Below are 17154 nucleotides of genomic sequence, written 5' to 3'. Positions count from 1 at the left end.
ACTCATTTTAAACATTTTACTATGCCATTAATATACCTTAGAGCTGTTGTGTGGAAATAATAAAAAAGTCCCCCCTTTCTGTGTTTCCTAGAACTAGAGGTCTGAAAAAAATCATTAACATAGTGAAACACATGTCCTCAAGATGCGTTTCACCATGTTAATGATTTTTTTCATACTTACAGTTCTAGGAAACACAGAATGGGGGGACTTTTTTATTATTTCCACACAACAGCTCTAAGGTACATTAATGACATAGTAAAATGTTGAAAATGGGGGGTTTTCCCCTTTAAGGCTAATCACTACAGCGTCACGCGAAAGCCTCAAAAGGAGCAGATCTACAAGCTTGTGGATCTGCTACTTCTGATTCTGTTGAATGGATCTACAAGCTTGTAGATCTGCTATACTTGCCTTGCAAACGATAAAACGCGCCTATAGTTCATTTTCAATGAGACCTGCGTTTGGTGCGACCACAACGCGAGCGCAGTCCCATGAATGGGTTGCGTACGTGCTCGTTACGTGCACACGCCCCCCGCGACTCACCAGACCTGGCTTCTGTTTAGCTTTTCTTTTACACGCTTGCGTTGTGGCGCCGCCTCTTCAACAGACCTGGAGGACACCTGTCGTTGATCCAGGCAACAACGCCTGCGTCCCTCGCTTCAGGCTTGAAATAAAAGGCCCTTGAGGTTTCCAGCCGACGGAGAGACAGAGACGGTAACGAGCGCTGTTGTTTTCCAGCCGACGGAGAGACAGAGACGGTAACGAGCGCTGTTGTTTTCCAGCCGACGGAGAGACAGAGACGGTAACGAGCGCTGTTGTTTTCCAGCCGACGGAGAGACAGAGACGGTAACGAGCGCTGTTGTTTTCGTCGACTAGAACTATGACAAAAACAAATGTTCGTCGACAACCTTTTTTCCACTGACTACATGGAAACTTAATGAAAACGAAGCTACGACGACTAAAACTGAGACTAAATATACTGACAATTTTGTCAACAAATAAAAACTAGAATAAAATGTCAGGAAGGGACTAGTGGACAAGAGATCCATTATAAGTCATTTTACACTTGGTTGCATGCTGAAAATAGCCGATCTACAAGCTCACGACGCGTCGCAGCACGACGCGTTGTGAGCTTGTAGATCTGCTATTTTCAGCAAGCGTAAAATCAGTCATTACACGACGGCACCAAGGCCCGCTAAAACACATTTTAGTCGACTAAATCAACCATAGATTTAGTAGACTACAATCTTATGACATTTAGTCGACTATAACTAAGAATAACACTAAAACATTCCCGGGTGACTAAAATGTGACTAAAACCTAAATGAAAGCTATTCAAGAGACTATATGACCTAAAACTAAAATAAAGATGTGGTAATGAGTAGCGATACCTTGACTATGACTAAAACTAAAATAAAGATGTGGTAATGAGTAGCGATACCTTGACTATGACTAAAACTAAAATAAAGATGTGGTAATGAGTAGCGATACCTTGACTATGACTAAAATAAAGATGTGGTAATGAGTAGCGATACCTTGACTATGACTAAAATAAAGATGTGGTAATGAGTAGCGATACCTTGACTATGACTAAAATAAAGATGTGGTAATGAGTAGCGATACCTTGACTATGACTAAAATAAAGATGTGGTAATGAGTAGCGATACCTTGACTATGACTAAAATAAAGATGTGGTAATGAGTAGCGATACCTTGACTATGACTAAAATAAAGATGTGGTAATGAGTAGCGATACCTTGACTATGACTAAAACTAAAATAAAGGTGTGGTAATGAGTAGCGATACCTTGACTATGACTAAAACTAAAATAAAGGTGTGGTAATGAGTAGCGATACCTTGACTATGACTAAAACTAAAATAAAGATGTGGTAATGAGTAGCGATACCTTGACTATGACTAAAACTAAAATAAAGGTGTGGTAATGAGTAGCGATACCTTGACTATGACTAAAACTAAAATAAAGATGTGGTAATGAGTAGCGATCCCTTGACTATGACTAAAACTAAAATAAAGATGTGGTAATGAGTAGCGATACCTTGACTGACTAAAACTAAAATAAAGGTGTGGTAATGAGTAGCGATACCTTGACTATGACTAAAACTAAAATAAAGGTGTGGTAATGAGTAGCGATACCTTGACTATGACTAAAACTAAAATAAAGATGTGGTAATGAGTAGCGATACCTTGACTATGACTAAAATAAAGATGTGGTAATGAGTAGCGATACCTTGACTATGACTAAAATAAAGATGTGGTAATGAGTAGCGATACCTTGACTATGACTAAAATAAAGATGTGGTAATGAGTAGCGATACCTTGACTATGACTAAAATAAAGATGTGGTAATGAGTAGCGATACCTTGACTATGACTAAAATAAAGATGTGGTAATGAGTAGCGATACCTTGACTATGACTAAAACTAAAATAAAGGTGTGGTAATGAGTAGCGATACCTTGACTATGACTAAAACTAAAATAAAGGTGTGGTAATGAGTAGCGATACCTTGACTATGACTAAAACTAAAATAAAGATGTGGTAATGAGTAGCGATACCTTGACTATGACTAAAACTAAAATAAAGGTGTGGTAATGAGTAGCGATACCTTGACTATGACTAAAACTAAAATAAAGATGTGGTAATGAGTAGCGATACCTTGACTATGACTAAAACTAAAATAAAGGTGTGGTAATGAGTAGCGATACCTTGACTATGACTAAAACTAAAATAAAGGTGTGGTAATGAGTAGCGATACCTTGACTATGACTAAAACTAAAATAAAGGTGTGGTAATGAGTAGCGATACCTTGACTATGACTAAAACTAAAATAAAGGTGTGGTAATGAGTAGCGATACCTTGACTATGACTAAAACTAAAATAAAGATGTGGTAATGAGTAGCGATACCTTGACTATGACTAAAACTAAAATAAAGATGTGGTAATGAGTAGCGATACCTTGACTGACTAAAACTAAAATAAAGGTGTGGTAATGAGTAGCGATACCTTGACTATGACTAAAACTAAAATAAAGGTGTGGTAATGAGTAGCGATACCTTGACTATGACTAAAACTAAAATAAAGGTGTGGTAATGAGTAGCGATACCTTGACTATGACTAAAACTAAAATAAAGATGTGGTAATGAGTAGCGATACCTTGACTATGACTAAAACTAAAATAAAGGTGTGGTAATGAGTAGCGATACCTTGACTATGACTAAAACTAAAATAAAGGTGTGGTAATGAGTAGCGATACCTTGACTATGACTACAACTAAAATAAAGGTGTGGTAATGAGTAGCGATACCTTGACTATGACTAAAACTAAAATAAAGGTGTGGTAATGAGTAGCGATACCTTGACTATGACTAAAACTAAAATAAAGATGTGGTAATGAGTAGCATTACCTTGACTATGACTAAAACTAAAATAAAGGTGTGGTAATGAGTAGCGATACCTTGACTATGACTAAAACTAAAATAAAGGTGTGGTAATGAGTAGCGATACCTTGACTATGACTACAACTAAAATAAAGGTGTGGTAATGAGTAGCGATACCTTGACTATGACTAAAACTAAAATAAAGATGTGGTAATGAGTAGCGATACCTTGACTATGACTAAAACTAAAATAAAGGTGTGGTAATGAGTAGCGATACCTTGACTATGACTAAAACTAAAATAAAGGTGTGGTAATGAGTAGCGATACCTTGACTATGACTACAACTAAAATAAAGGTGTGGTAATGAGTAGCGATACCTTGACTATGACTAAAACTAAAATAAAGGTGTGGTAATGAGTAGCGATACCTTGACTATGACTACAACTAAAATAAAGGTGTGGTAATGAGTAGCGATACCTTGACTATGACTAAAACTAAAATAAAGGTGTGGTAATGAGTAGCGATACCTTGACTATGACTAAAACTAAAATAAAGGTGTGGTAATGAGTAGCGATACCTTGACTATGACTAAAACTAAAATAAAGGTGTGGTAATGAGTAGCGATACCTTGACTATGACTATAATAAAGGTGTGGTAATGAGTAGCGATACCTTGACTATGACTACAACTAAAATAAAGGTGTGGTAATGAGTAGCGATACCTTGACTATGACTATAATAAAGGTGTGGTAATGAGTAGCGATACCTTGACTATGACTATAATAAAGGTGTGGTAATGAGTAGCGATACCTTGACTATGACTAAAACTATAATAAAGGTGTGGTAATGAGTAGCGATACCTTGACTATGACTATAATAAAGGTGTGGTAATGAGTAGCGATACCTTGACTATGACTACAACTATAATAAAGGTGTGGTAATGAGTAGCGATACCTTGACTATGACTATAATAAAGGTGTGGTAATGAGTAGCGATACCTTGACTATGACTAAAACTATAATAAAGGTGTGGTAATGAGTAGCGATACCTTGTCGCTGATGTCGGGTCCTTCTATGGAGACCTCTTCGATGTCCTCCCCTATACTCAATTCACTCTTAGACAGGTCTGACCGGTGGCTGTGGACACACACACACACGACCCACATGTCATTCGCTGTCGTGGCAATCAGCGGACCAATCAGGGCGGGGTATTAAACCCATTTAGGCCTGACGTCGGTTCTTACACATCGGAAGCGTCACGAACAAACAAAAAATACGAATAAAATGTGTCACTCACTCACTCACTCACTCACTCACTCACTCACTCACTCACTCATTCACTCCCCCCCCCCTCCAGCCTCACCTGTTAAAATCATCATCATATTCAACATCTTCATCTGAGGGAAGAAGATGACATGAAGTTCAGCTAGAGATATTGTAGAACACGGTGGTATTCCATATAAAACTTGAAAACAGTACAAATGAAATAAATCACACCCGTGTGAACTGAGTGGCGCCACACAAAAATAGCAGATCTCCAAGCTCGTAGTGCGGCACTTGGTGCCGCACTACGAGCTTGTAGATCTGCTATTTTACAATAGCTATAAAGTATAACAAAATGCTTAAAACACCAAAAGGGGTTCCCGTTAAATCGTGACAGAGACTGACCACTTCTCTCCTTAACCCCTTCTGGTGTTAGCATTATGTTATGCTTTAGCTATTGAAAAATAGCAGATCTACAAGCTCATAGCGCGCCACTCGGTGGCGCGCTATGAGCTTGTAGATCTGCTATTTTTGAAAAATTGAAGAACGACTGACATAGAAACATAGCTTTTTCAGAAAACTGTCAGGATGTAGAAGAACATTTTTAGAATCTGATCTCAGGTCATGGGGTTAAATGGTGACAGAGACCAGTGATGTAAATAGGGTGCGTTTTGCGTCCCAAAACACACTTTATAGTTATGGGACGCAATAAACCAACAGCCTTTGCGTCCATAGGACGCAGCTTTATCCTGTGGCTGCACTAAAGACTATGGCACTCTCTCGGTCACACACTGTTCTACGTGGAAGTCTAGCACTCTCTCGGTCACACACTGTTCTACTTGGAAGTCTAGCACTCTCTCGGTCACACACTGTTCTACGTGGAAGTCTAGCACTCTTTCGGTCACACACTGTTCTACGTGGAAGTCTAGCACTCTTTCGGTCACACACTGTTCTACGTGGAAGTCTAGCACTCTTTCGGTCACACACTGTTCTACGTGGAAGTCTAGCACTCTTTCGGTCACACACTGTTCTACGTGGAAGTCTAGCACTCTTTCGGTCACACACTGTTCTACGTGGAAGTCTAGCACTCTTTCGGTCACACACTGTTCTACGTGGAAGTCTAGCACTCTTTCGGTCACACACTGTTCCCCCCCCCCACACACAAAAGCAAAGCAAAGCAAAGTTACTATATTTACCCAGGGTATCTGGGCTAAGCTCAAGAACTTGTTTCCAGCCAGGCCCTGCTCATAGAACATTTCATGGTAGTGGTTCAATGCCTTGCTCAAGGGCAATTCAGCGGTGGTAATTTTAACAGTTCCACTGCCGCTAATTGTTTGATCCAGTGTTGCGCCGCTGCGTAATACGACATCCCCGCTATTTGTTTTATGTGTCTAAATCGCATCGCATTAATAATAATAAAAAAGTCCGCCTCTGCCGCGGAGCAGGGGGAGAGAGCATCATGTTATGATGACGAAACCGGAAATCGATACTTATGCTGGGCTGCTAGGGCTTCTGGGAAATTGAGCCCAATGCAAGTGGACGGGGGTTTGTTTGGACTACAACTTGCTCTGCACTTTGGTTTCGTTTCGCATTGTCATGGCCGCTGGCTCGACGACGGACCATTTCTTACCCGATTTTCACGGAACAAACGTCCAAATACTTCAGCGTATGCTCCAAAGGTAATAAAACAACCCAGGCAGCGTAGGATATTTGATTAAAAGGCGGGTTCCGCGTGATGTGGCGTCAAACTGTTAACGTGTCGGACCACTGATTCGAACTGGCGACCTTCCGGTATCAAGATCGCTCCGCAATCCGTTCGGCCACCGCTGCCACAGAGAGAGACACAACATGATGAGCCCTCGATCGTTTTAAACGTATTTCTTGGACCACTCTGGAATAATATTGATCGCTTGTCACTCCAACTTGCTTTGAGCTCGGTGGATGCGCTTTCAACGCAAATATGAATCAGCTGGTTAACGAGCCTCGTTGACCCTGACCCTGGTCCCTGACTTGACTTGACTTGGCAATCAACGGCACTATTAATGGCAGCTGTATAAACGCTTCTCTTTTGTCTTGTCTTGTGTGTATGCGTGTGTACTGTGTAGGGCAGGCCATTGAATTCTTCCCTGTAGACAGGGACTCAAGTGACTTCTAAGTTCCACTTTTCCAAAGAAACACGACATTATTTTACATCCACAATGGCAAGCCTGCATTTTGGCTAAGTACAATAATTGCAACTGCAAACAACGTTTGGTTGGTATATTAAGCTATGTTAAATCCACTGTTGCCACTATTAGTATTTCTTACTGAGTTGTGCTTGCTAATACTACTAGCCTACATAAAAACATATACTGTATAGGCCTATTTGATATGTTTTATTATTATTATTATTATTAAGTGGTGCAACCACTCCCTTACGGAGCTATGTGTGTGTCTTGGTATGAGCACAAAAATAGCATGGTTGTTTTTCACCATCTGTGCGCAACCTAACGCACACACAAACACACACGCACGTATTAACTGTATATATGATGCTTTTGGGGGGTGCCAATACATTACAGTGACAGTACAGTACAGTACAGTAGAGGGTACAGTAGAGGGACCGCAACACGGTAACTGTCATTTCTCAACCGTTTCGGACGCGGCGCGGCACGCCGGAACCGGCCCGCCCCCCTGGGCGCATTCCTGGGGGTCTGGAACCCCCCCCCCCGCGAACCCCCTCACGTAGTTGCACCACTCACTTCACACAGGTGTGATTTATTTTGGTACTCATAAGAATTTTTTGGGACTCATTGGAATGACCACCTGTGCATCCCGGGACCCATTACATCACTGAGAGACTGACCTAAGCCCAGAGATCCACTTCTCTCCTTCATGACCTTCTGGTCTCTGGTTCCTCTGTCTCTGGAACTGGACGTTCCTACAGGAAGACACGTCAAAATCACCCCCAACATTTAGTGTGATTACAGTGTTGTTTGTGTCGACTAATACAACGTCGACTGCTTTTTTTCACTGACAAAAACTACATAAAAACTTGAATAAAAACTAAGCCATGGTGACTAAAACTAAGACTAAATATACTGACAATTTCGTCAACAAATAAAAACTAGACTAAAATGTTAGGAAGGGACTAGTGGATAAGAGATCCAGTATAAGTCATTTTACACGTGGTTGCATGCTGAACATAGCAGATCTACAAGCTCGAGCTTGTAGATCAGCTATTTTCAGCACGTGTAAAATCAGTCATTACGACGTCATCAAAGCCCGACAAAACACATTTTAGTCGACTGTAGATTTAGTCGACTAAAATGTTATGACATTTAGTCGACTAAAACTAGACTAATACTAAAACATTCCAGGTGACTAAAATGTGACTAAAACTAAATGAAAACTATTCAAGAGACTAGTGACTAAAACTAAAATCAAAATTTGCTGCCAAACTTAACTTTCAACAAGAAATGAATGCCCTACAGCGTCACACTGTCACACTACAGCATCAATATATACTGTTGTAGCAGATCTACAAGCTCTCTGCATCAATATATACTGTAGTAGCAGATCTACAAGCTCTCTGCTGTGAGCTTGTAGATCTATATAGTGTAGTAGCAGATCTACAAGCTCTCTGCTGTGAGCTTGTAGATCTATATAGTGTAGTAGCAGATCTACAAGCTCTCTGCTGTGAGCTTGTAGATCTATATAGTGTAGTAGCAGATCTACAAGCTCTCTGCTGTGAGCTTGTAGATCTATATAGTGTAGTAGCAGATCTACAAGCTCTCTGCTGTGAGCTTGTAGATCTGCCGTGTGTACAATGCCTATTTTTTTGTACAATTTACAATTTAGGCATTTAGCAGACGCTCTTAATCCAGAGCGACTTACATTAAGCAAGAACAAAAAGCATGGGAATACATCACATATATAAACAGCATTTATCAAGAAACATGCGTAAGCTAAGAACGTAACTAGAACATATCTATATATAATGACACTATACTATGCTGTACTGTTATTGTGCTGTCTACATGACATGTAATGTTGTATGTTGTACACCCAAGCTCCGCCCAATCGTCCTGCGTTGCACGTGTGTGTGTGTGTGTGTGCGTGCGTACTGCATTCTGACCGTTTCTGCAGTGTTGCGTGTCTCTGTCGGGGCTCCTCTGGGGGGCGGGGTCCGACAGCGAGCCCACAGGACTGTCTCTGGTCCGGGATGACTCCACCCTCCTGAGACACACGCACACACAAAACCATCCAACCTCAGTCTGGTTCAATAGAGGTACTGATACATAGACATACAGGATGACTCCACCCTCCTGAGACACACGCACACACAAAACCATCCAACCTCAGTCTGCTTCAATAGAGGTACTGATACATAGGCCCAATCCCAATCCACTCCCTTGCTGACTCAATGAGCCCTCACTGACTTAGCTGGGCGTTCATGTGAAGTCTGCGAGGGCTTGAGGGATGTCCCATTTGAAATCGGTAAGTCAGTGAGGGCTCAGCCCCGCCCCTTTATGCACCCTTTGCCAAAGTCAGCATCGACTGCTGACTTTGGCAAATAAATTACCCACAGTTCATAGCGTTACCAGGGGAAGGAGGGGTGATCCTCCGAACGTCAATCATTTAAGTATGCAAATTAGTTATGTATCACGGTTAGAATGTCAACAAACACAATAGTGCTTTCTCACTGTTCTCAAAGGGAGACGGAATGGAAGGATAGGCTATATATTTAATAACAATAATAATAAGGGAAAAATGATGAGAAATGACTAATGAGCAAAGTAAAAGAATATGGAAATGCAATGTATAATGAATATTATTATATATGAATATTACAACCCCTATCACACAGGAAAGTGTATTTATGAAACTAATAATAAAACTATCAGCTTAAATACTAAAATAGACGTGATAGACATGTATAAATAGGCGAAGCATGTAGGCACTGGCTGTGAATAAGGGCAGTTTTTATAAAGTGATGCAAAGTGTCATGAATGGCGGACTCATCTTCAAAGTGCTGTCCCATTTCTTTCACAACAATTTGGAGCCCTTGCAGCCTCTCACCCTCAAGCACTTACAGCTGACGTCACTAAAGTCAATGAGGGTTCAGGGCTCAGGGCTTGAGGGAGGCAATTGGGATTGGGCCCTAGACATAAAGGATGACTCCACCCTCCTGAGACACACGCACACACAAAACCATCCAACCTCAGTCTGCTTCAATAGAGGTACTGATACATAGACATAAAGGATGACTCCACCCTCCTGAGACACACGCACACACAAAACCATCCAACCTCAGTCTGCTTCAATAGAGGTACTGATACATAGACATATAAAGGTAGGCAAAACTTTCCCCAGATTCCTTGCGAACAATGTTATTTTTGGCACCAATATTTTGATTTCAGTTTTAGTCATTAGTCTCTTGAATAGTTTTCATTTAGTTTCAGTCTAGTTTTAGTCGACTAAATGTCATAAGATTTTAGTCGACTAAATCTACAGTTGATTTAGTCGACTGAAATGTATTTTGGCGGGCCTTGATGACGTCGTAATGACTGTTTACACTTGCTGAAAATAGCCGATCTACAAGCTCGCGCTGCGACGCGTTGTGAGCTTGTAGATCGGCTATTTTCAGCATGCAACCAAGTGTAAAATGACTTCTACTGGATCTCTTGTCCACTATAGTCCCTTCCTAACATTTTAGTCTAGTTTTTATTTGCTGACGAAATTGTCAGTATATTTAGTCTTAGTTTTAGTCATCATAGCTTAGTCTTCCTTTAGTTTCCATTTAGTTTTCGTCAGTGAAAAAAGGTAGTCGAACATTTTTCGTCTTAGTTTTAGTCGACAAAAACAACACTGTTTGCGAAGCACCGCAGAAGCATGAGCGTCCATTTGGTTCCAAACTATCTCTAATTGAGCTAGGTACCCCCTGGAACCCCCTCAGGTACCCCTAGGTACCCCCTGGAACTCCCTCAGGTACCCCTAGGTACCCCCTGGAACCCCCTCAGGTACCCCCTGGAACTCCCTCAGGTACCCCTAGGGGTCCCCGGTCCCCCTGGAACTCCTTCAGGTACCCCTAGGTACCCCCTGGAACCCCCTCAGGTACCCCTAGGTACCCCCTGGAACTCCCTCAGGTACCCCCTGGAACTCCCTCAGGTACCCCCTGAGGCTCCCTCAGGTACCCCCTGGAACTCCCTCAGGTACCCCTAGGGGTCCCCGGTCCCCCTGGAACTCCCTCAGGTACCCCTAGGGGTCCCCGGAGCCCCTGGAACTCCCTCAGGTACCCCTAGGGGTCCCCGGTCCCCCTGGAACTCCCTCAGGTACCCCTAGGGGTCCCCGGTCCCCCTGGAACTCCCTCAGGTACCCCTAGGGGTCCCCGGACCCCCTGGAACTCCCTCAAGTACCCCTAGGGGTCCCCGGACCCCTGGAACTCCCTCAAGGACCCCTAGGGGTCCCCGGACCCCCTGGAACTCCCTCAAGGACCCCTAGGGGTCCCCGGACCCCTGGAACTCCTTCAGGTACCCCTAGGGGTCCCCGGACCCCCTGGAACTCCCTCAGGTACCCCTAGGGGTCCCCGGACCCCCTGGAACTTCCTCAAGGACCCCTAGGGGTCCCCGGACCCCCTGGAACTCCCTCAAGTACCACTAGGGGTCCCCGGACCCCCTGGAACTCCCTCAAGTACCCCTAGAACTCCCTCAAGGACCATTAGGGGTCCCCGGACCCCCTGGAACTCCCTCAAGTACCCCTAGGGGTCCCCGGACCCCCTGGAACTCCCTCAAATACCCCTAGGGGTCCCGGACCCCCCTTTGGGAACCACTGGACTCTAACTCATGTTGATTAGGTGATGTCATGGTGATATAAAACAAACGGTTCCAACACAAACATTAAACGCCATTAACAATAAAGAGACAATATGACGCAATGAGGGACATTATGACGTACATGTTCCCTTCATTGTCAATGCATTTACAAAACAAATCCTCAAAAATGGGGCGGCAGTGGCTGCTTGGGAAGCGGAGGGTTACCAGTTCGATCCCGGGCTCCCCCAGAGCTAGTGTCGACGTGTCCTTGAGCAAGACTCAGTGTGCAGGTTGGTGGCTTGCATTGTTTCCTCCGCTATCAGTGTGTGAATGGGTGAATGTGAGGCAAAGCTCTCTGTCTACAGAGTAATCTTCATTCCTACTCTCACCTACTGTATGGGCATGAAGTGTGGGTCATGACCGAAAGAATAAGGTTGTGAATACAAGCGGCCGAAATGAGTTTTCTTCGACGGGTGGCTGGCATCTCCCTTAGTGATAGGGTGAGAAGTTCAGTCACACGAGAGAGACTCGGAGTAGAACCGCTGCTCCTTCGCCTGGAAAGAAGTCAGCTGAGGTGGTTCGGGCATCTGGTTAGGATGCCTCTCGGGCGTCTCCCTAGGGAGGTCCTTGAGGCACATCCCACTGGGAGGAGACCCCACATCGACTCACTGGCCTTGGAACGTCTCGGAATCCCCAAGGAGGAAGTCACTAATGTTGCTCTGGAGAGGGAAGTCTGAAGCTCTCTGGTGGAGCTGTTGCCCCCGCGACCCGATTACGGATAAGCGGTTGAAGATGGATGGATGGATAATGCACAATCTATGTAAAGCGCCTCGGATAAAGGCGCTATATAAATATGCAAAAGAGGTCCCGCACACTGTCAAAATGCTGCTCTTTATTGGGTCGACGTTTCGGTCGGTTAGACCCCACCAAACATGTATAGACCACACCCCCAGTGAGAAGGTCATGGAGATGCAGGTCATTGGCTGCACAGATAACCAGAACCCATAAGACGCTCCCCTCACAACCATATTAGACCCTCCCCTAAATAGACCATAGAGCTATAAAGGATAGAGACCGAGTGCCACGCTACGAGCTTGTAGATCTGCTATTTTTGAAAAATCGTGAAAATGCGGCACAAATCTTTGAATATATATTCTATATATATATATAATATATATTCTATATATATATATAATATATATTCTATAATAATAATATATATTCTTTCAGAGCGAAGGTTTTTTTTTATTTCGACGTCAGGCCTGAATGGGTTAAAAACACAAAAAGAGGTAGAGACTCTGACCTGTGTTCAGTATCACAGACACAGACACTCAGAGGTACAGACACAGACACTCAGAGGTACAGACACAGACACTCAGAGGTACAGACACAGACACTCAGAGGTACAGACACTCAGAGAGGTACAGACACTCAGAGGTACAGACACAGACACTCAGAGGTACAGACAGACACTCAGAGGTACAGACACTCAGAGAGGTACAGACACTCAGAGGTACAGACACTCAGAGAGGTACAGACACTCAGAGGTACAGACACAGACACTCAGAGGTACAGACACAGACACTCAGAGGTACAGACACAGACACTCAGAGGTACAGACACTCAGAGAGGTACAGACACTCAGAGGTACAGACACAGACACTCAGAGGTACAGACAGACACTCAGAGGTACAGACACTCAGAGAGGTACAGACACTCAGAGGTACAGACACAGACACTCAGAGGTACAGACACTCAGAGAGGTACAGACACTCAGAGGTACAGACACAGACACTCAGAGGTACAGACACTCAGAGAGGTACAGACACAGACACTCAGAGAGGTACAGACACAGACACTCAGAGGTACAGACACAGACACTCAGAGGTACAGACACAGACACTCAGAGAGGTACAGACACAGACACTCAGAGAGGTACAGACACAGACACTCAGAGAGGTACAGACACAGACACTCAGAGAGGTACAGACACAGACACTCAGAGAGGTACAGACACAGACACTCAGAGAGGTACAGACACAGACACTCAGAGAGGTACAGACACAGACACTCAGAGAGGTACAGACACAGACACTCAGAGAGGTACAGACACAGACACTCAGAGAGGTACAGACACAGACACTCAGAGAGGTACAGACACAGACACTCAGAGAGGTACAGACACTCAGAGAGGTACAGACACAGACACTCAGAGAGGTACAGACAGACACTCAGAGAGGTACAGACACAGACACTCAGAGAGGTACAGACACAGACACTCAGAGAGGTACAGACACAGACACTCAGAGAGGTACAGACACAGACACTCAGAGGTACACACAGACACTCAGAGGTACAGACACTCAGAGAGGTACAGACACTCAGAGAGGTACAGACACTCAGAGAGGTACAGACACAGACACTAAGAGAGGTACAGACACAGACACTCAGAGAGGTACAGACACTCAGAGGTACAGACACTCAGAGGTACAGACACAGACACTCAGAGAGGTACAGACACTCAGAGGTACAGACACTCAGAGAGGTACACACAGACACTCAGAGAGGTACACACAGACACTCAGAGGTACAGACACAGACACTCAGAGAGCTACAGACACTCAGAGAGGTACAGACACAGACACTCAGAGAGGTACACACAGACACTCAGAGAGGTACAGACACTCAGAGAGGTACAGACACAGACACTCAGAGAGGTACAGACACTCAGAGAGGTACAGACACAGACACTCAGAGAGGTACACACAGACACTCAGAGAGGTACAGACACAGACACTCAGAGAGGTACAGACACAGACACTCAGAGAGGTACAGACACTCAGAGAGGTACAGACACAGACACTCAGAGAGGTACACACACAGACACTCAGAGAGGTACACACAGACACTCAGAGAGGTACAGACACAGACACTCAGAGAGGTACAGACACAGACACTCAGAGGTACAGACACAGACACTAAGAGAGGTACAGACACTCAGAGAGGTACAGACACTCAGAGGTACAGACACAGACACTAAGAGAGGTACAGACACTCAGAGAGGTACAGACACAGACACTAAGAGAGGTACAAACAGACACTCAGAGAGGTACAGACACAGACACTCAGAGAGGTACAGACACAGACACTCAGAGAGGTACAGACACAGACACTCAGAGAGGTACAGACACAGACACTCAGAGAGGTACAGACACAGACACTCAGAGAGGTACAGACACAGACACTCAGAGGTACACACAGACACTCAGAGGTACAGACACTCAGAGAGGTACAGACACTCAGAGAGGTACAGACACTCAGAGAGGTACAGACACAGACACTAAGAGAGGTACAGACACAGACACTCAGAGAGGTACAGACACTCAGAGGTACAGACACAGACACTCAGAGAGGTACAGACACTCAGAGGTACAGACACTCAGAGAGGTACACACAGACACTCAGAGAGGTACACACAGACACTCAGAGGTACAGACACAGACACTCAGAGAGCTACAGACACTCAGAGAGGTACAGACACAGACACTCAGAGAGGTACAGACACTCAGAGGTACAGACACAGACACTCAGAGGTACAGACAGACACTCAGAGGTACAGACACTCAGAGAGGTACAGACACTCAGAGGTACAGACACTCAGAGAGGTACAGACACTCAGAGGTACAGACACAGACACTCAGAGGTACAGACACAGACACTCAGAGGTACAGACACAGACACTCAGAGGTACAGACACTCAGAGAGGTACAGACACTCAGAGGTACAGACACAGACATTCAGAGGTACAGACAGACACTCAGAGGTACAGACACTCAGAGAGGTACAGACACTCAGAGGTACAGACACTCAGAGAGGTACAGACACTCAGAGGTACAGACACAGACACTCAGAGGTACAGACACTCAGAGAGGTACAGACACTCAGAGGTACAGACACAGACACTCAGAGGTACAGACACTCAGAGAGGTACAGACACAGACACTCAGAGAGGTACAGACACAGACACTCAGAGGTACAGACACAGACACTCAGAGAGGTACAGACACAGACACTCAGAGAGGTACAGACACAGACACTCAGAGAGGTACAGACACAGACACTCAGAGAGGTACAGACACAGACACTCAGAGAGGTACAGACACAGACACTCAGAGAGGTACAGACACAGACACTCAGAGAGGTACAGACACAGACACTCAGAGAGGTACAGACACTCAGAGAGGTACAGACACAGACACTCAGAGAGGTACAGACAGACACTCAGAGAGGTACAGACACAGACACTCAGAGAGGTACAGACACAGACACTCAGAGAGGTACATACACAGACACTCAGAGAGGTACAGACACAGACACTCAGAGGTACACACAGACACTCAGAGGTACAGACACTCAGAGAGGTACAGACACTCAGAGAGGTACAGACACTCAGAGAGGTACAGACACAGACACTAAGAGAGGTACAGACACAGACACTCAGAGAGGTACAGACACTCAGAGGTACAGACACTCAGAGGTACAGACACAGACACTCAGAGAGGTACAGACACTCAGAGGTACAGACACTCAGAGAGGTACACACAGACACTCAGAGAGGTACACACAGACACTCAGAGGTACAGACACAGACACTCAGAGAGCTACAGACACTCAGAGAGGTACAGACACAGACACTCAGAGAGGTACACACAGACACTCAGAGAGGTACAGACACTCAGAGAGGTACAGACACAGACACTCAGAGAGGTACAGACACTCAGAGAGGTACAGACACAGACACTCAGAGAGGTACACACAGACACTCAGAGAGGTACAGACACAGACACTCAGAGAGGTACAGACACAGACACTCAGAGAGGTACAGACACTCAGAGAGGTACAGACACAGACACTCAGAGAGGTACACACACAGACACTCAGAGAGGTACACACAGACACTCAGAGAGGTACAGACACAGACACTCAGAGAGGTACAGACACAGACACTCAGAGGTACAGACACAGACACTAAGAGAGGTACAGACACTCAGAGAGGTACAGACACTCAGAGGTACAGACACAGACACTAAGAGAGGTACAGACACTCAGAGAGGTACAGACACAGACACTAAGAGAGGTACAAACAGACACTCAGAGAGGTACAGACACAGACACTCAGAGAGGTACAGACACAGACACTCAGAGAGGTACAGACACAGACACTCAGAGAGGTACAGACACAGACACTCAGAGAGGTACAGACACAGACACTCAGAGAGGTACAGACACAGACACTCAGAGGTACACACAGACACTCAGAGGTACAGACACTCAGAGAGGTACAGACACTCAGAGAGGTACAGACACTCAGAGAGGTACAGACACAGACACTAAGAGAGGTACAGACACAGACACTCAGAGAGGTACAGACACTCAGAGGTACAGACACAGACACTCAGAGAGGTACAGACACTCAGAGGTACAGACACTCAGAGAGGTACACACAGACACTCAGAGAGGTACACACAGACACTCAGAGGTACAGACACAGACACTCAGAGAGCTACAGACACTCAGAGAGGTACAGACACAGACACTCAGAGAGGTACACACAGACACTCAGAGAGGTACAGACACTCAGAGAGGTACAGACACAGACACTCAGAGAGGTACAGACACTCAGAGAGGTACAGACACAGACACTCAGA

General features: G+C 44.8%; 1 protein-coding gene across 4 annotated transcripts in view; it reads right to left on the bottom strand.

Annotated features, from left to right (window-relative positions):
- Positions 1-17154, bottom strand: part of cep43 (centrosomal protein 43) — a 93680-nt gene that overhangs the window by 1013 nt on the left and 75513 nt on the right. For all 4 annotated transcript variants that reach the window (XM_079526932.1, XM_079526931.1, XM_079526933.1 and 1 more), the window contains 4 exons: positions 8770-8870; positions 7498-7572; positions 4753-4786; positions 4439-4526 (listed from right to left, as the gene is read on the bottom strand). In XM_079526932.1, the coding sequence (XP_079383058.1) occupies positions 4439-4526; positions 4753-4786; positions 7498-7572; positions 8770-8870 (298 nt within the window). The remainder of the gene's footprint in view (positions 1-4438; positions 4527-4752; positions 4787-7497; positions 7573-8769; positions 8871-17154) is intronic.

The sequence above is a fragment of the Electrona antarctica genome (genome assembly GCF_951216825.1).
Source record: "Electrona antarctica genome assembly, chromosome: 17".
Taxonomy (NCBI): Eukaryota; Metazoa; Chordata; class Actinopteri; order Myctophiformes; family Myctophidae; genus Electrona; species Electrona antarctica.
This window is presented reverse-complemented; position numbering and strand designations above follow the sequence as displayed.